The 20204-nt window shown below is 45.0% G+C and overlaps 1 protein-coding gene across 11 annotated transcripts in view; it reads left to right on the forward strand.

The window, feature by feature from the left end:
• Positions 1-20204, forward strand: part of TENM4 (teneurin transmembrane protein 4) — a 759599-nt gene that overhangs the window by 639631 nt on the left and 99764 nt on the right. For all 11 annotated transcript variants that reach the window (XM_061458042.1, XM_061458041.1, XM_061458044.1 and 8 more), the window contains one exon: positions 15338-15554. In XM_061458042.1, the coding sequence (XP_061314026.1) occupies positions 15338-15554 (217 nt within the window). The remainder of the gene's footprint in view (positions 1-15337; positions 15555-20204) is intronic.

A 20204-nucleotide genomic window follows, 5' to 3' on the forward strand; every position in this document is an offset into this window, starting at 1 on the left:
ATGATGTCAGACATGTGAATAATAGCTCTGCGTAATGCAAACTTAATATTCAGGGTTATCTCATTACAAAGGAAAACCTGGTGCAGTGTGAAGGTTTGAATTAAAGGGCAGGAGATGAGATATTAAATTTAAGGCATAAGGGAGACTGCATAATTTGTTTTGTTGTCACTCAGCAAAAGGCTTTGTAAACCACAAGTCTGGGCCAGGACCCAGACTGTGAAGTGGAGACTGCCTTTTGCAAGCCTCTGTTTTATCATATTCACAAGAACAGTACAGCTACAACAAATAGCCAAGCCAAGACTGTGATTATCTGCTTCACAGCAACTGGGATTCTGATTGAACATTTAAAATACTTCTGCACATCTGGCATGGCAAATGGACCAAATTATCCCTTTAGAAAAGATGGGGAAAAAAATGGAGAACCATACAAAGAGTGCACACTCTAAAACAAAGATTGCTTTTTGCCTCACATGAAACCGAGCATCACGGTACTTCTCTTTCCTATTTGCAGCTGACACAGGGCAGCAATAAAGTTCATCACATCAGATGTGTAAAAATATGGTAAACAGAGCCAAGGATAATCCCAGTTTCCATGGAAAAAAAATAGCCAACACAAATCCTGTGGAGCTTTTAGAAACAGAGAAGGAAGGAGTAATAACATGCAGTGCAGAACACAACTGTGTAACATCACAAAGAGCATGGCCACACTCTGAGTAGGCTGCTGGAACACCATCTCCTGATTCAAGGTGCTAACTTTAGAACCGGGTTACCTTCACCTTGAAACAAGCTGTTTGTCACCTTGCCATTGCAGGACAGCAGATGTAGATAGGAGAGACAAAAGGCATCAATGTGTTTACAAGTTAGAGCACATCAGCTGCTAACTTGCATTTGATGAGCTCGTGGGGAGCAGTGGTATATGCAGAGCAACTGATAGGTTGTAATGAGTTGCCTTGTGACAGCTTTTTCATGTGTCAGAGCCCACAAGTGAGTGTTGACTTCACTCTTAGTACACTAAAACTAGTACATGTACATGGTGTGCATTACAGCTTACAGATAACCCATCACACACCATTCCTTTGATTTTGCTACATCACTGCTAAGGACTCTCCTCAGATGAAAAGTGAAACAGTGGAAAACACCTTCTTGACTTGATTTTTGTCAATCATTTGTGAGCTCAAATCTAGAACTTCAACCCCTGAGATGCAGGGGCATCAGCAGTGGTGAGGCATTTCTGCTCTGAAGCCTGAGTTCCCTGTGTATCACAGGGATTTGAACATAGTTACATGGTCTTGTGAAGAAAGGCTGCTTCTGGACCTGTTTCCTAGTTTTTATGCTGATTTCTATAGCAAGACAGCTAAAGACATTTGTAGAACATCCATATATATATATCCATTTATATATATAACTGGATAACTCCAGCACTTATCCAGTTACCCACTCACTCAACACAGTTCTAATTACATCGGGTTGCTCAAGGTGGTGTCCAGTCAACTGCTGAACACCTCCAAAGATGGATATGCCTCCTCTCTGCACAACCTGCTTTAGTATATGGCCATCCTGATAGTAATAATTCTCCTCCTAATATCTAATAATAGTTTTCCATGTTCCAACTTAATGTCTGTTGCCTTATGTCCAGCACCATCTGAGGAACCTGGAGTACCCGAGCTGGCTTTTTGCTTCCCCTTCACGTTAACTTGGATCTCTAGTAGAGCATATATATGTTTCATGTGTGACAGCAGCTATCCAAAGGGAACTCAAACAACACTGGTCACCTGTGTTTAGAACTGAGCCCATATTTAATGCAGCCACTTTGTCACCACGAACATTACACCCTGAGAAACTGCTGTGCTTCAAAGCGCACTGAAGAGATGGAGGCCTGAAGAGCCTCTTAAAAGAGCATGTAGCATGTGTATGAGCACTATAATTTCTCTCTCTTGAGGGATCCTGTCACAGTTTCTGGAGTGATGCACGCTCAGGGCTGGAGAAAGGTGGGTTTTTTTGGTTCCCTGTAAAGGATTACAGGGCTATTGCCAAATTTGTCTTTGCATGCACATGAATGCAGGCAGTGGAGATGGTAGTCCTTTCATGAAGCTTTAGAAGTCAACCATCTGAGCTAGTCACTGTCAGCACAGAGGAACAGATTTAGGGCATTCATCCCTCTGAGCTATTTCAGGTACTACCTTGTAGGTCCCTACTTTTGGTGGATGACTGCTGCCCTTCAAGTCACTTTCTGCTCAGAGCAGCATCTCTTGAAGCTGAGACACAGCTATGGGGGGAGCTTCACCCTGCCTGAGCTCATGGGAAGCTGGCTCCTGCACTGTGGTATCGAGTGTCTGCTAATCAAGATCCCTGCAGCCGGAAATTCCTCAGGATAATGGGAGCTGAAGCCAGAATCTTTTTCATGAACCCAGCCTAATCATACCCTGAGGGACACGGGTCCCAAATTACAGGGTGTGTTTGCCTCTTCAATCTGGAGCTTTCTCAGACAAACAATAACAAGCTGAGCACAAGTCACTGGGGCAGAGATGCAGTGAAACGTAATCTCTGTTCGGCTTAGAAAAGAGATGTCTTGGAAAGCAGGTCCCTCTTCACACACCAGTGTCATTTCTCAAAGCCAGCACTTAGGTTTCACACCCAAGGCCACTTTATTTACACTTTTAAACACAAAGCCCATCAACTCGAAAGGAGTTGTAGCAGGTAACTGAGTGTAGGTGATCAGCCAGTATCAGACAAGGAAAAACAGTGCAGTGAGAGAGCTTGACCACTCTGGGTGAAAGGAGAGGATTTTGCACGTTTGACCTATGAGGCCACCTGTATTACCAGAAATGGGAGGTGTTTCCTTAAAAGAAGCTGAGAAAAGTGGTTCTTGCCTCTCTTTGGCAGAAAATAACCTCTCTAATTCATGGCTGCAAACACTCGCTACCTGAAAGCAGGGCTCTCAGCCCACACTGAGTGCTCTGACATGTGCTTGAAGAATCAGAAGTTTGAAGGTTTAAAAGACCAAGGAAATTATCCTCTGTGACAAGTCCTAGAAGCGGAGTTAAGGGCATTTGACAAAGCCTCGAGAAGAAGCTGATATTCCATAGCCTATATATGGGTTCCATTTCATTTAGGAACATAGTGTATGGGAATAACAGGGGAGAAGAGGAGAGGATATTCTTCACAGCAAAGCTGTGTTAGCCGTCTTTACTCGTGGGAAATTATCTAACTGTCTGATTCCCTCCATATTGAGAGCCAGAGAGTTGGAAATTCCCCATTTCACTGTCTGGATACGCTAGAATGTCCTGAAACCATGGGAGAATTACAGGTATAAAGCAAATTGCTCTTTTGGTCTAAAGGTTCTGTCTGATCAACACAGGAACTTCACTTGAGGGCCTCTGTTATTGTTTTGGGCTTTTCCAGAGGAGCCAATTCTTCCAGGTAGGGTAAAGCTGGTTCTTTGGGAGATGGAACAGACAGCATCCTTCATTTCCTGCTTTGAACAATTCCAGTTGCTGAATAACTCCTAAACTCTGCCTCTGGTGAATCTACACTTGTGAAAGGCAAGAGTCTTTCTCAGGTGAAAAATATGTCTGGAATATGAATGTTCCTGCTACTATCTAACACTTAAGATTCATTGGAGGTTGATGTTCAGTTGCCTGCTGTTCTCTGCTGCCTCTTCCCAGTTGAAACACATCCAAAGGCTTGTATTAGTGATTAATGCAGGATAATTTGGATAGATAGACAGGTGGATGGATAAATAGGTAGTTAGATAGGTAGATGGATAGATAGATAGGTGGATAGAGAGATAGATGATAAATAGATAACCTTCCCAGTCAAATAATGCTGGCCTATCCTAATGTATATTACATAGAAGTATAGGAGCTTCATTTCTCTGTCACCTAGTCAAAGATCTTTGTTTGGGAGTGAAGAAAATAAGCCATCCTGTTCCCTTTTTCTGCAGGAATTGTACTAGTGAGGCTTCTGCCCCTCAGTTTCTATCTCATTCATCACAGCTACATGCAATGCTTTTAGCCTAGCATGAGCACAGGGTTCCAATGTACACGTAGGCCCATTTTGCCTTTGCAGGTTTAGACTGTGCTCCACCAGATGCTACCCAAGACCTAGCAAGTGGAGCAGTGCTGATGCTTTCCTTCTCTCCATCCTCCTGGGCCAGAACAACTAAATGCTGCCTTAATCTTCCAACCCTGGAGCAGTGAGCAGGTCAGAGGCACCATGGCACTGCCCAAGGGATTTTGGCCTTTCCTTGCAGCCCTGAGTATTACTGCTGCCACTAAAAACCAACTCTCACTTCAAGGATGATGTAATTCAGGACTGGATTCAATGTAGTTTGTTTAACTGTACCATAGCCCATTGGCACAACTCCACAGAGTAATCATGGCTTGGAAGGGACCTTAAAGTTCATCCAGTTCCAGCCCCCTTCCATGAGCAGGGACCCCTTCCACTAGAGCAGCTTGCTCCAAGCCCCTGTGTCCAACCTGGCTTTGAGCACTGCCAGGGATGGGGCAGCCACAGCTTCTCTGGGCACCTTGTGCCAGCGCCTCAGCATCCTCACAGGGAAGAGCTTCTGCCTAAGAGCTCAGCTCAGTCTCCCCTCGGGCAGGTTCAAGCCATTCCCCCTCGGCCTGTCCCTACAGGCCCTTGTCCCAAGCCCCTCTCCAGCTTTCCTGCAGCCCCTTTAGGCACTGGAGCTGCTCTCAGGTCTCCCCTTCAGGAGCCTTCTCTTCTCCAGGCTGACCCAGCCCAGCTCTCTCAGCCTGGCTCCAGAGCAGAGCTGCTCCAGCCCTCGCAGCATCTCCGTGGCCTCCTCTGGAGTCGCTCCAACAGCTCCACATCCCTCTTGTGCTGCTGCCCCAGAGCTGGATGCAGGCCTACAGGACTCACGAGTCCATCATGTCTTACTTGCCCCATTCAAGGATCAGGTCGTGCTTGTAGGAAGGTGAAGCCTTGCACAATGCTTTGGGTCAGCACCATTTCAAATCCTTTGGCAAGAGAAGTGCTGGCACTGCTCACTGGCCTTCTTAACACCCATGCGTCCACCATCTGTCCACCACACGCCAAATAACATGTTTGAGAGTTGGCAGGAGCTTGCATTGCTCTTTGCCAGTTCTTAGGGTTACACCTGCGGGTAATGTCAGCATTCTAAAAGGACTTGCAAAGAATCCAGGAGAACCCCAGCACGCAAACCTTTGGCTGTGCAACTGCTGGAGCTGCAGGCAAGGTGGTGGGCTGCTTTTTGTATCTTCCTTTTCTTTGTTCACACTGCAAGGCTTTTATAGCCCGAGAGCATTGTCTCCTGGGCATGGTGTGGGAGCTGCCTGCTTCCTCGAAACCATAAAGAATGATGCATTAATGTGCTAGCTACAGGTATAAAGGGAAGTGTTGAGATCTGAATGCACCTGGGTAAACAGCCATCATAAATTAGCATTTACCATCACAGATAGAGCCAGGCAAACAGCAGGGGCATCTTGGAGGAACCAGCAAGCACTGCGAAGCCTGCTGTACCTGGGAAGACTGGATAGCTGGTTTAATTTGTTATAAATCACCCAGCTTCTCTTCCTCTGTTTTATGCTGACTGTTGCTCAACCTTTCTTCAAGCAAGAGAACAAAATGACTGGTTCACATTTTCAGGTTCAGCTCCTTGCTGGTTCTCTGTTGGATAGTAACATTTGGGGATCACCTGCTGCAGGCTGTTAGCACTGTCAGGAGGGTAGTGTGAACCTATGTGTCACAGCATCGAGAAGCAGGTGTAGTTGGTTGTGCCATTAGACAGGATGATGGGTTGTGATCTGAGGGTCTAAGCAGTGGTTATGGGTTGTCTTTACAGCTTGGGACAGTTCCTGGTACTTCTGACTAGTGCTTAATGAAATGCTTTTGATTAATAGATGAAGAAAGAAACCATGAAAGTCTCCTCTGTGTTGTAAGAACCCTACCACTGTCTGCTGAACTGAGGGAAGTTACTCCTGGGAAGGAGGCAGTGCTGGTGTATGAGATGTAACAAAAGGTGGCATGAACCACCTTCAGAAAACAGGGGCTTGGACATGCATTTCACAAAGCATTTCTGCACCTGAAAAGATGCATAAGCAGAGTTTGGGCACCAGTGCTCAAAGGAGGAACTCAGGGAAGCTCTACCAGACCTCCTTTAGCACCCGAAGCAAACTCTTACCTCTTTGGGCAGAAAGTCTCCTTAGAAACCTAAGGTTTCACCCTGAATGATCTCAGGGTGCGTAGACTGCATGACCAGATTCCTCTTGACCAGAATTTGAGAAACAAGCCTATAGCTGAGCCATCTGAGCCCGCTTTCCAAGCTGTGCTCAGATGATGGCTTGAATTGCCTTGGATTCAGTCAATAGAAACCATGGTAGGGTAGGGTGGTCTTTTCAGCAGTAGCTTAGCACTTGCCAGGAAAGTGAGAGACCTTGAGATGAGGATATCTCAGCTGCTGAGGGTGTGAACCCATTGCTCTCACTAAACATTTCTAAGCTCTGAGTCCCTTTCTCTCAGAGGAATCACTTTTGAGAGGTGTTTTGGCTCAGATTCAGGTACAACCATTGCACGACCATTGACCAGGTTAAGCAGCCTATACTTGCCGCCCACTTGTCTCCTCTGTGCTGGGTAGGGCCCTCACATGCCTTGCTCAGCTTCATGAATTTCATTTGAAACAACAGTTTCCTGCTTTCTGCTCTGCTTTTCTGGCTGTGCAACGTGTAATTCCCTTTAAGAGCCTGCCTGGAGAAAGGAAGAAACCCAAGAAGCCAGCTGCATCAACTGTATGCTCCAGAGCAGTGATGAGCTGGAGGATGCTGTGAACTCGTAGACTCTAAACACGTTATTATAGCTCTGCTTTATGCCCAACTAGTGGTGATTATCGTGTGTTTTCTGTCATTTCCTCCTTCCACTTCCCTTCTTCTTCACTTCAGATGCTTTTTGAACAAGAATGTGGCTCTGGATTAGTATAAACCTTTTGCAGAGTATTTCTCTAGTGCCTGGCACTGCAGAGCTCTGCTGCTGCACTAAAGCCCAAGGAATCCTGTAATTCAAATACATGATTGCTATTACATCTGACTATATTATTTGGAACTTGCAAACATATGCTGAGCACTTAGGGAAAGACATGAGGGTGATTCCTTTCCCAGGCAGCCAGCACTCTCATTTAAGCAGGATACAACCAGGGAGAACCTTATTCAGGCAAAATCAAAACAGAGCAGGTGGGATAAGAAAGAGCGAAGAGAACATTAATCAGCCCCATGATCACAAGGGCTTTTGTTCCTTACTCTGGTTTCCCTTTGATTCCTTACAGTGGGGCCGAAAGCTACAACTCTTTTGTTGACTAGGTAAAATTGTTCTCTGTGAAGCACTGGAGTAAAGCCTATATATTCCCCAAACCTAATTGAATTGAGTGTCGGTCCTCAGCTTGGGGCACAGCATCATTACTTCTGTAAAGCTCCATCAGCACAAGCATTCCTTTGAATAATAACTTGCTTTTTGTACAGAAGCGCTGAGCCATTCCTTTAGTCTCTGTTTCACCAGAGTCTAGACTAGAGCTGGAAGGGTAAAACCTGTTTTTCTCTATGGTAAGACTAACATTTTGTTAGCTTTACCTTTGAGCATCTTCATCAGACCTCAGAGCAGCTTCCAGTATCTGAAGGGGGCCTACAAGGATGCTGGAGAGGGACCATAGTGATAGGACAGGGGGTGATGGGTTCAAACTGAAACGGGGAAGTTCAGGTTGGATATAAGGAAGAAGTTCTTCCCTGTGAGAGTGCTGAGGGACTGGCACAGGGTGCCCAGAGAAGTAGCAAATGCTCCATCCCTGGCAGTGTTCAAGACCAGGTTTGACAGAGCCTTGGGTGCCATGGTTTAGTGTGAGGTGTCCCTGCCCGTGGCAGGGGGGTTGGAACTGGATGATCTTAAGGTCCTTTCCAACCCAAACCATTCTGTGATTCTATGATTCAATGATTTTAAACCCTTCCCATTCAAACTCTCCCAGTAATACATCCAAAAACATCACAGAACAAGGGAGTGCCCCCACAAAAAGTGATAATGTTGTCTGGTGAATGACACAGAAAATGAAAGATAAGAACTGGATGAGGTGAGACACAATTAATTGTACAATTGGTGCATTTTATGCTTTCACTGGCAGTGAAAGACAATAAGGTTTTATTGTTATTTATTATTCAGGTAAATGCTCCATCCCTGGCAGTGTTCAAGGCCAGGCTGAGCAGAGCCTTGGTGGTCTAGTGTGAGGCGTCCTGCCCATGGCAGGGGGTTGGAACTGGGTGATGTTAAGGTCCTTTCCAGCCCTAACTATTCTGTGATTCTATGATTTTCTTTCTAGCTTTGCTTTGCCTTGTACAGTTCCTCACAGAGGCTCTTCCCCCTGCAGTCAGTAGCAAAAAGTCTCCTGGTCTTTAGCAGGAGCATTCCTTGAGTTTGTCATCCAAGATTTTCCCTAATAAGGCTCCTTAGACTGACCTCCTCCTGCCTGCCTGTGTGTCCACAGCTCCTCATGTCCACAGGATGCTCTCTGTGTACCAACAGCTCCATCCCTGCCTGTGGCTTGCTTGTCCCAGCCTGACACTTGACATGCAGCACCTGCCAAAGTCTGCTTAAACACGTAATAACACCTCTGGCTGAAGACTGTTTGCATTCTGTTGTTGCTGTTAGCATGAGGGATTTCTATCGCAGCATCCGTAATTCTGTAGCAATGCTCAATTATTCAGTCTAAGATGCTGCCCATTAAATCAGGCAACACAATTGTGGGGCCAGGAAAAGCCACAGCTCATTTGAAATTTTATTAGCTCTTGGCTGCTCTTGTTTTTTTGCAGAAGTTGCCTCTCAAAACCAGCCCTTTGCTGCTGTGCAGAACTCTCAGCCTTGACACCTTGCTGCTGCTGCGTGGTGGTGGGTGAGGGACTCGGAAGCTGAAGTACATGGGGCTTGAAAGAGGAATGAGACTGCAGTGGGATTTATGAGCACTTTGCAGCCAGCAAGTGCAGCAGCAAGCTGAGGAATGCAGGGACAGCAGCCCTATTATGTTGAAGAGTAGTTCTTTTGCAGGACAGTAGTGGCTGTGAACACAACAAATAGTTTTGATTCTGAGGGGGGAACGCATCATGCATTTCATCATAGTTTAGAGGTAAGCCAAGAGATCTGCAATAGGAGTTCAGTAGGAGATTTTCCTATCAGTTTTTCCTGTCAGTTAGTGGCTGGTTGGGTGTGCTAGGATCTTAAACCATTCCTAGCAAAAGAGGCTTTCATAGAAGCTGGAGTTTCTGGGTGTAAAGGCTGATGGGCAAGGAAGACAGTCACAAACCCCTTTAGTTACTCAATGCCTGCCTCATCCTGTGTACCCTGGTGGGAAGGAGCATGTCCCGTTTAACCGATCCCCAGGCAGCTGTGGTGCTTTCCAAACCAAGCCTGTTCTGCCATGACACACCTGCAACAGGCTCAGTTTTGGGGCTCAGATCCTGCTAGGGACCCCTTCCACTGGGGCAGCTTGCTCCAAGCCCCTGTGTCCAACCTGGCCTTGAACACTGCCAGGGATGGGGCAGCCACAGCTTCTCTGGGCACCCTGTGCCAGCGCCTCAGCACCCTCACAGGGAAGAGCTTCTGCCTAATGTCTAATCTAAATCTTCCTTCTGTCATCTTAAAGCCAAGATCAAGGTTCTACTCCAAGAAGGCACAGGTAACTATTGCTTAGTCCATTCCGTGAAGCAATGCTTGTATAGAGAACAGGCTGAAAATACATTGGCAGATGCAGATCTTTAATGAGAATTATGGTTATGTCATTGGGTTTTCTTGGCTCTTCAGAGCTCTTTGCAACTGTTCTTCCCTGTGTGGGTGCTGAGGCGCTGGCACAGGGTGCCCAGAGAAGCTGTGGCTGCCCCATCCCTGGCAGTGTTCAAGGCCAGGTTGGACACAGGGGCTTGGAGCAAGCTGCTCTAGTGGAAGGGGTCCCTGCCCACAGCAGAGAGTTGAAACTGGATGAGCTTTAAGGTCCCTTCCAACACAAACCAGTCTGGGATTCTATGATTTCATCCACAAGATACAAGCTAGATGCAACAATCCCAAAGTAAACCTCACTGTCTTGTAATACAGAGCACAGATTATCTGATCAAAGTGGACTTGTTCCCCTAAAAAGTAATGTTGTCTGAGTAAATTGGAGCTGCTTTATCCTCAGTGGCTGAAATGGAACATTTCCTGCTGAGCCCAGCTCCTTCTCCTTCATGTCTGTCCCTGTCTGAAGGGAATGAGTCAGGGCTCACAAGATGACCTCCAGAGGACCCATCCAGCATTCCTTACTCTATGATGACATGAGTCTTGGTGAAAGATGCAAACCATTGATCCCATTATTTACCAGATGCGGCAGTGTCTTGCCAATGGCTCCCTTTTCACAAGGCACTGATATGATTCACCCCATGGTAACTCTGAGATTGCAGAAGGTATTTATTTCATGGCTTTATACAAAGAAAGTGTGACAAAAGAGCTTTATTTTTGGCAGGACTGCCTAAAGGACACGTGTGTCTATAGAGGATGCATAAAGCATCCTAAAGATGTGAAAACTCTTATTCCATGGAAATAATAAGGAACACAAGAGGTGGTTTAAAATCTGGCTCAGTGACAGGTCTTCAAATTAATTTGTTAGCTGAAAGGCACCCACGATTGTTTCTGAAGGGATTCCTTGGAACTGGTTGTTGTATCCAACCCTATTCAGCATTTTCAGCATTATCTTTAAATGTAGTTTAAATGTCTCTTGGCAAAAGCTTCAGGTCACCCAGAGCTTGATAACGGTGGTGAACAGTGTACCTGGATCATTGGGATACAGTGACCTGACTCACATCAAGACAAGGTGACAATCAAACCTAATGTGTCTTAATGCAGCAAAATGCAAGATAATACCCCTGAGAGCCAGGAAAGCACGTTCTGCTTATGGGGTGTGAGACTCTTGAGAAGCAATGACTCAGAACAGGATTTAGAGGTCACTGGAGATCATTGTCTCAACATGAGTTCTCAGTGCAAACCTGTTGCTGAAAGGCTATGGTGAACCTTAGAACTATAAAACACCCAAAGTTGGGATGTGATCTCTCTCTTCTGTACCCAGTATTGCTGCTGCCACAGTTCTGTGTCCAGTGTTGGTGCCCACACATCCCAAATGATGTGAAATTACTGGAAAGGGATCAAAGGATGGTACACACAATATCCAGCCACTGGAAAATAGACCTTATGATGGGAAGCTTAATCTTCCTCAGCTGTTCAGAGGAAAGGTTTGGAATGGGTTGCTGCTCTGTGCGGAGGGACTTGCACATGGAAAGACATCTGAGCATGCAGGGCAGAAGAAAACATTGGTAACCTTGCAGATAAAGGCAAACCAAGTTCCAGTGGTGGGCTATTGGAGTTAGCGAAATTCAACCTTGAAATCAGATGCAGTTTCCTAGCAGTAATTAAGCATTTGAATAGCTTTCCAGAGGAAGTGGTGGACTCACTGTAATCAGCTGTCTTTGATATATGAGACATCTTCCTAAAAGACAGGCTTTCATTCAGTTCTTGGGGGAAAAGAAACGAACAGCCTGTGTATATAAGAGGTCAGACAAGCTGATCATAGTAGCCTGTTTGACCTTAAAGCATATGAATCACTGTAATCCCTCTAAGCAAGACTTTAAACCTTGCATGGAGATATTTCAGCAGCACATTTGTTCTCTGCTCTGAAGAGCCATGGACATATTATGGCTGTAAGTAGCATAAGGGAGCTGCCCTTTTGAAAACCCAGAGCTGTATCAATGTGTCCATAACTAAGAACTTACAGTGCTGTATATCTGTACTCTTGGAGCTACCGGAGTTAGGAATCCTCACGTGGATCGTGGACCTCTATGGCTTTGCTGCTGCAAAACTTGGGGTGCAGAAGCTGTGGTCCACGTTCACCTCTTTCAGTTACCTCTCTCTGAAATATGTGCAGTGGTTCCTAAGGAAAATTCACCTTTATGCTTTATACATTTCAAAGGTGTTTTGCATTGCGACCTCATGTTGTTCTGTGAGATCGTACCTTGCTGTATTCTCCTTCCCATGTTTGTTTTTGTCTATTTGGACTATTAAAACAGGAGGTTAATTTTGCTCTGATGTTATTTTCTATTAATCCACGCAGCTCCCTGAATACTCACTCTTCATGGGCAGGGAGCTTCTTACTAATGTCACTTTATCCTCACTCTTCTGATGCATCCAGCGAGAGATCTCAGGGCATGAGAAGTCATAGCTGTGGCTATCTCCTTACAATTCACTGTAAGGCACCAATTGTTTCACTTGTGGACCATACAAGAAGAAAACAATATTCAGATGGAGACATCACTATTTATGATTCGGTTTGTAGCTTAACTCTTGCTGTTCTACATGGCTCAGACAAAAATGGCCTTCACATTTTCTAAGCTGAAGAAATGCTTTGCCCTGAAACTGCTATTGGTGTTAGAGGGGGTTGAATAGCTAAACCCCATTTGAGCTCTTGAGGACCTTAATGACTTTAAGATGTCCCTGCCCATGGCAGGGGGAGACACTAGGTGATCTTAAGGTCATTTCCAACCCTAACTGTTCTATGATTCTATGATCCTGTGTCCATGACAAACCTCTTTGGTGTAATTACCCTCAAGAGTATCTGAAGGAGGTTACAAGGATGCTGGAGAGGGACTCATTATCAGGAACTGTAGTGATAGGATAAGGGGTGATGGGTTCAAACTGAGACAGGGGAAGTTCAGGTTAGACATAAGGAAGAAGTTCTTTACTGTGAGGGCGCTGAGGCACTGGCACAGGGTGCCCAGAGAAGTGGTGAATGCTCCATCCCTGGCAGTGTTCAAGGCCAGGTTGGACAGAGCCTTGAGTGACATGGATTAGTGTGAGGTGTCCCTGCCCATGGCAGGGGGGTTGGAACTGGATGATCTTAAGGTTCTTTCCAACCCAAACCATTCTATGATTCTATGAACTTACTCCTTCCAGGCCTGAAACACATCAGTTGAAAGTCTTATCTTCAGATGAGTCCCACCTATACATTCCTTCGGCATTCCCACCTATACAAAACCTTGTGCTGTGCATCTGCTCTTCGAACATTTACCTCCTGTTTCCTGCAAAGACGACGTTTTCTTGCTGTCTTGCAGCTTCAGGTCCCAAAACACATTTCCAATATAAAAGGCAGGGTAATGAAGAGCTATGGTACAGCTGGTTTGCCATCCCCTCAGTATACTGTGTGTCTGTAGCCTTAGAAAACGTTATTAATGTGTGGAGAAAATGACAACATTTTATCTTGCTTGAAGCTGGAGTCAATACAACAACAGGGCTGGTTTGTTGTTTCTTTTCCATTTCTTTTTCTATGGATAAGTATATTACATCTATGCTGGGTTTCATTCTGTGAACGCTCTCTCAAACTCCATCTGAGGTTTGACGTTACAGGATCCTACTGGCCTAATCATCTGCAGCAAGTCATATTTCTAATGGGCAAATAAAGCCATTTCATTATCCCCAGTCACCAAGAGGAAAGGCAGATGGGTGGGTTTTGTGCCCAAGATGAAACTTTGGGGGCAATTTTGCAGGGAGCTATAAAGAGGTATCAGAACAGAGGTGAGGATAACGGATGGGATTTCAAAAGCGCTTTTGCTGGTCTAACACTGCTCCCATTGTCATTAATAGCAGGTGTAGAGCACTTGTGAAAATTACTCATTGTGTGTGAGTGTACATGACTCCATGGAGCAGATATTCATTGCATTTTGACCTCCACATAGACTGGAAGCTCTGGGATCAGTGAACAGGCTTTTAGTTTAGTTTTTGGTGTATGGGTAACTATATGAACTGATGTTCCAGTGCTGTTTTATAACACTAAAGTCTTCCAAGAATGGAGCAGGTATAACTCAACAGAATCTAAGTCTATGGCACATAAGCCATCATAAGTACCAGATCAGATTCCCATCTTTATTTATATTAGGGTAAATTCAAAGTAGTGTTAGGAACATTAGTGAAAGCAGCTCTAATTCATACTGATGTAACTGGGATGAAACTGAAGCTCCCAACCTGTAATAATGCCAAATTGTCTTGCTTTAATTTACTGTTTCTTTGAAATTAAAAATACATCATCCTGACAACTCTAAATCTCATCCCACTTCAGGACAAACCTACCTCTCAGGACAGTGTTGCTATCTCAGCCCATTCGTTTCTTGCCTCTGTGCTGATATGGTTAGTAGGATGCTGGGTGTAAAGGTGGTTTCTCTGATACATAGAGCTCCCAGCAGCTACACTGAGACCCAGCACTCATTTCACATAGGTGAACATGCCAATGCGAACAGCCACCACATGGTAACAATTTCCATTCACTGTCAAACTGTCTTGCTTGAACTGATGAGTTGGAAGTGAAGGGCTTCATATCCCATTACCCCGGAACAAAACCGTCCAGTTCCCTTATCTGATTTAAAGGTCCATCTCTACTACATGCTAACAACCTCTATTTCTAAATGCCATGCTTCATCAAACTTCTTCTGAGCTTTTCTTTGGAATCCCTTTCCTGTCACTGCTTTTAACTAAGCTGTTGGCAATGAGCAGTGGCATCTCAAAATGAACTGGGGAATGCTGCTATGGTGCTGGGAGGGGAAGTGCTACTGTCTATGCATCTGATACTTGACAGACATGAAACCCCTTGTTTGACTGGAGTACACTTAGTGAGCTTTTCTCACATGTGTCCAATGCTGTTATTGTTGTTATTATTAATTTAGTGCTGCTGAAAGTACAAGATTTATATCCTGAGAGTATGAAGTCATCTGTTTCTCTGTGTCTGCATGGAATAAATGTGACAGAAGCCAACAGAGATCAAACCTTCCCAGAGAAATCTCCCTTACTTTCTCATCTATCTAGCCAGAATCTTTAGTGGGTTTGTATGTATAGGTCTCTCTGTAGCAATGGTAGATACCATGGCTTTAATCACTCTTTATTCCAACTGCAACCGTGCTGAGGCACTGGCACAGGGTGCCCAGAGAAGCTGTGGCTGCCCCATCCCTGGCAGTGTTCAAGGCCAGGTTGGACACAGGGGCTTGGAGCAAGCTGCTCCAGTGGAAGGTGTCCCTGCCCGTGGCAGGGGGCTGGAACTGGATGAACTTTAAGCTCCCTTCCAACCCAAACGAGTCTGGGATTCTATGGTATGGTGCAATGTGCCTGTGATTTATTTGGGACTTTAAGGGAGCATGCTTTACTCTGTGAAGGTGTAAATTCACATTTCTCTGTTGTGTGCATCGGAAAGAGATGGTGGAGCCTGAAGTCTACAACACCCACTGTTATTTACCATTGCTCTAAAATCTTCCTTACCTTTCTGCAGATGGCCTGGTGGATTGCATGGACCCAGACTGCTGCTTGCAACCGCTGTGTCACATCAATGCGCTGTGCCTGGGCTCCCCGGACCCCCTGGATATCATCCAGGAGACACAAGCCCCCGTGTCGCAGCAGAGCTTGCATTCATTCTATGATCGAATCAAGTTCCTGATCGGCAAGGACAGCACTCATGTCATCCCAGGAGAAAATCCTTTTGAAGGAGGGTGAGTGAATTTGGGGTTTGATTCAGTAAGAGATAAGGTGTAAACCACGTGGCCATTGTAAGACATGGAATGGCAGCAAGATCCAAAACACCAAAAGATGTCTAAGGGAAGTAGATATCTGAAGAATTCTGTCTCCTCATCTGCAGTGTCCTGGCAGCAGTTAAGACAAGATGTGTCTCCCAATGCATATGGGCAGTTGCATCTTTCCTTCTTTCTCTTATTTCAAGACATGAAAGCCACCCATTTAAGGTGACTTTTCTGGTTCAAGTGACTGATAATTTCCAGAAGTATCTCATAACAGTAATGGCATACCCTCTTCCATTGGCAGAGCCAAAATATAGGGAAACCAGAATGGTATTTACAATCTATAATGTGACTCGTAGAGACCTCGAAAGAACTGAAGACAATCTGACAGACTAGGGAGGGCTATTGGAGTGATTTCCATTATAAGCAACCAACTCCAATATAGATTGGTTTTAATAGTGAGACGTTCTTTATCACTGCAATCACCATCAACAATAGGAAGTGGCAAAGGAGCCTTACACAGGTCACTTCCATGACTGCATCTCAGCCATTTAAGTACATGCCTGGCTGTCAGGGAGGTCATCCCTTTAAAATCATGTAGCAGGATGCCATAATACCTACCCTGTGGTGTCAGATTCTTGGATCATTCAGTGTCGGCCCTGATTGTTGCCTTTCAGAAGTGATGACCCTGAGCCAGGAGGTGGTTCTTAGATTTGGGCTCCATTGAATTCCACCCAGTCATTAAATGCTTACTTTCAGCTTTCCCACACACAGCACTGAATAAGTTGGTACTGAAAATGTACAAGCCTCATGTTTGTGTGGGTATTTATTTCAGCACTTGAATCTCAGAAGGTCTCTCAGGCTCTTCTGGGCCTGACCTAGTGCTTTTCCATGAAGGAACATCTCCAGCATCCCTTGGGTACTACCTCCTGTATGTCATTGTCCCCGGTGGTCCACAGGCTGACCTCAGACATGAGCCACTTAGAAGCACACCAGTGTCAGGGAGCTGGCTTGATGTGATAGTTTCCCTGATTTGTCTTGCTGCCAAGCTCTTCAGGGTCCAAGAAAGCTGACAACAGTGATTCAGACTAAGGCCAAACCCTCATTATGTCACAAGCTCTTCTTCTTCATCAGAATTCTGAAGGTTGCAGGTTCTGGATGCTGAAGAGTCCAGACTCTGGACTAAATGTTGGCACAGTGAATTCTCTGCTTTCAGTTGTTGTGATGTTGTTGCTGTAAAATCAGGCTTTGAATATAAAATAGAGTTACATAAACTGCTACAGGATTTACATCCGATCTGATGATAGATCTCTATGTAGGAAAGAATTACCAATCATCTGTAGATGTCCTGCTAAAAGGAAGATTCAGGATTCAAAAGGAGCACCTGCTACCAGAAATGTTTATCTGGCATCTAGATTACTAGAGGGAGGGAATGGGAAGATTCAGATCAGTAGGAAAGGTTTTAATGATTGCTTTTCATTAACTGCAGTGGAACTAATAAATGGGGCTCCTTGCTCCATTAAGGTAACACAAAGAATTATACAGATAGGGATGATTTATGAGGTTGCCATTCTTAAAATACCAACATAGGGTGTATATCACTAAATATGGTCTACAAATATGTCACCTCAAGCTATGATTGTATTGCATCTCTCACATTAAATATCTTGACTCATCACAAGAGCAGTTGCAAATGACACTGAAGGACCTCAACAGGAGGCGTGTTTTACCCCTGAGACAGAACCACAGCACATGCTCCAGGCTTACCAGTCTGTTGGGTTCCTAAAAATGACATTTGAGGATCTTAAAGCATGGTGTAAGTTCCTCTTAGTTCTTAAAGATCCTATGGGTCTGGATAAACTCAACCACTGCAAGTGGTTTCTGCTTACTTAGATCATAGACTATAGGATCATAGAATGGTTTGGGTTGGAAAGGACTTTAAGGTCATCCAGTTCCAACCCTCTGCCATGGGCAGGGACTTGGTTTCTCTTTGCAATTTCAGTTATCTGATTTCACCACCTAGAAGCTGAACCTCTGAAGAGATGTCTCTGACACCCTGCAAATGACAGTGCTTCAGCAGAGGTCACACAATGACTGTTCTGTGGAGGAGCATGGGCTGGGACCATCCGGGACCCAGTTAGTCTGGGCAAATGAGACTGATTGTATTTGCATGTGTGGATATGCCCTTTGTTCAGTAGCGTTCTCACTGTTGAATCTCCTCCAGTTGCCTTTACAACAGACACGTGATAGTATGCCTCTTATCCATGGAACTACTCAGTGTCTCCATAAAGATAACAGCCATTTCCATGTCTTCTTCCAGCTGCTGGCTTAATAGCTTGTCCCAACAGGAAGGAAAGCAGAAAATACTTTGTTCTGATGAAGGATTCCAGCACGCTGCCTTAGGATAACCCTGCCATTACTGCTGCTGATTCATGAATCTCCTTCTTGATGTAGGACTGTAGATTGCTGGGCATGGAACACCCTACACCTTTCTGTCCCAGTGCCATCACTCTCATGGAGTAGGACTGGAATTGAATCCAGGCCACTTGCTGGGAGCAGTCCCTCGTGAGCAGGCAACACAGAGGTGACGTGGACCTCTGCCTCCTGCACATCTGATGTCCTGCAGAGACACAGCCCCTGTGGCACAGACACACTCCTCATTCAGACCAGTAACCCCAGCCTGTTCCTCAGGGCTTTCCTAGGCCCTAGCTGCCTGGTTATCACCCCTGAGTGAACTACAGCACATTGGCGTTCCTGTATGTCCAAAGCAGAAGTAGCAGCAGCGTGAAGGAGATGACTGCATTTCTATGCAATCTATTTTGTGGCCTTCAGAAACACAGCTTAGCTTCCCTTTAGAGAGAACAGCAGTGCAGATCACCTAATGGGGACAAATAAAAGAATGCCTCGTGACAGCTAGCCTTTGAGTGAATTTATTATTGAATTACACTCCAGCTTTTTAAGAACAAGCTGAGCTGACAAGCTCTCTCCCTACTGCAGAAGAAAAAGAAAGACAATGATAAATTGCCCTGATGGATAAAGGTAAAGACCTTGTCTCCTCCAAAATACCAGCAATTATATAGTATTCATGTTTGGGAAGAAAAAATAATCATTGCCCATATTGAAATGAGTGTTTATGACGATAAAGCAAGTAGCTAAATTAAATTCTGGATGCACAGAATGTCTTTTCACATCATTTTGATGAACAGATAACAAGTACTCTTCTGCTACTTGATCGTTCTTGTATTGATTTTGAAACCACTTACTCTTGCTGTTTGCTTTGTATTTTTAAGCCATCCTTAGTTGTCCATCACCATAAGGAGCAGCACAAGCTGCAGTGGTGTCAAGTTGTTGACTTTCAAGTAGGACACCTGATATATTTGTGCCCTCTTGTGGGACAGTGTCAGGAAATTGCAAGAACAGGCTGAAGTCCTGCTCCACAAAGCCTTTTATATTAAGTATTGGCACAGTTAAAGAAAACCATGTGCAGAAATGGCATTTTTGGTAAAGAATGTAAATAGATGTGTTTTATACCCCTTCTTTTTGGGACACATTGTGTACATAACATATGTATATGTAAAAAGCATGACCAGCAGGTCAAAGGAGGTGATCCTACCCCTCTACTCTGCTCTCGTGAGACCTCACCTGCAGCACTGTGTGCAGTTCTGGTGTCCTCAACGTAGAAAAGGACATGGAACTGTTGGAACAAGACCAGAGGAAGCCATGAGGATGATCAGGGGCTGGAGCAGCTCCTGTATGGAGACAGGCTGAGAAATCTGGGGCTGTTGAGCCTGGAGAAGAGAAGCTGCGTGGAGACCTCACAGCAGCTTCCAGTGTCTGAAGGGGGCCTATAGGGATGCTGGAGAGGGACTCTTCATTAGGGACTGTAGTGACAGGACAAGGGGTGATGGGTTCTAACTGAAACAGGGGAAGTTTAGATTGGATATAAGAAGGAAATTCTTTCCTGTGAGGGTGGTGAGGCACTGGAATGGGTTGCCCAGGGAAGTTGTGACTGTTCCATCCCTGGCAGTGTTCAAGACCAGGTTGGACGAAGCCTTGGGTACCGTGGTTTAGTGTGAGGTGCCCCTGCCCATGGCAGGGGGGTTGGAACTTGATGAACTCTAACTATTCTATGATTCTATGTTGCTCCATGTCCCTGCATCCCCACTGTGTGCCGGGCTGTACAAAGTACTCTACTAATCCAGCTGGGGAGGGAATCACAGTGCTGTTAGATGCTGTTAGTACACTCTTTTACTATAAATAAATAAATGGATGGGCTTTATTGTCAAACTGCAGCAACCCCAAGGCCCATCAAATCCAAAATTGTGAGTATTTATTGCAGCCAAAGAAAAACTAAGAGAATAAGGGAAGGTCCCGGTGGCTTTCAGGCCTTCAACAAAAGTGTGATTTGCATAGAATCTCAGACTGGTTTGTGTTGGAAGGGACCTTAAAGTTCATCCAGTTCCAACCCCCTGCCATGGGGAGGGACACCTTCCACTATTCCTTTTTAGCATAAGAAAGCCTACTTTAAAAACTTACATTTGCAGCGTACAGGGCATATATATATAAATTATTTTTTCAGCCTTTTTCTTTTGATTTTAAACTATATAATATGGCATTACATCAGGT

This window comes from Pezoporus flaviventris, unplaced genomic scaffold, assembly GCF_033815535.1.
Source record: "Pezoporus flaviventris isolate CSIRO_AGI_PZ_B2104156 unplaced genomic scaffold, CSIRO_AGI_Pfla_v1 ptg000025l, whole genome shotgun sequence".
In the NCBI taxonomy this organism is placed as follows: domain Eukaryota; kingdom Metazoa; phylum Chordata; class Aves; order Psittaciformes; family Psittacidae; genus Pezoporus; species Pezoporus flaviventris.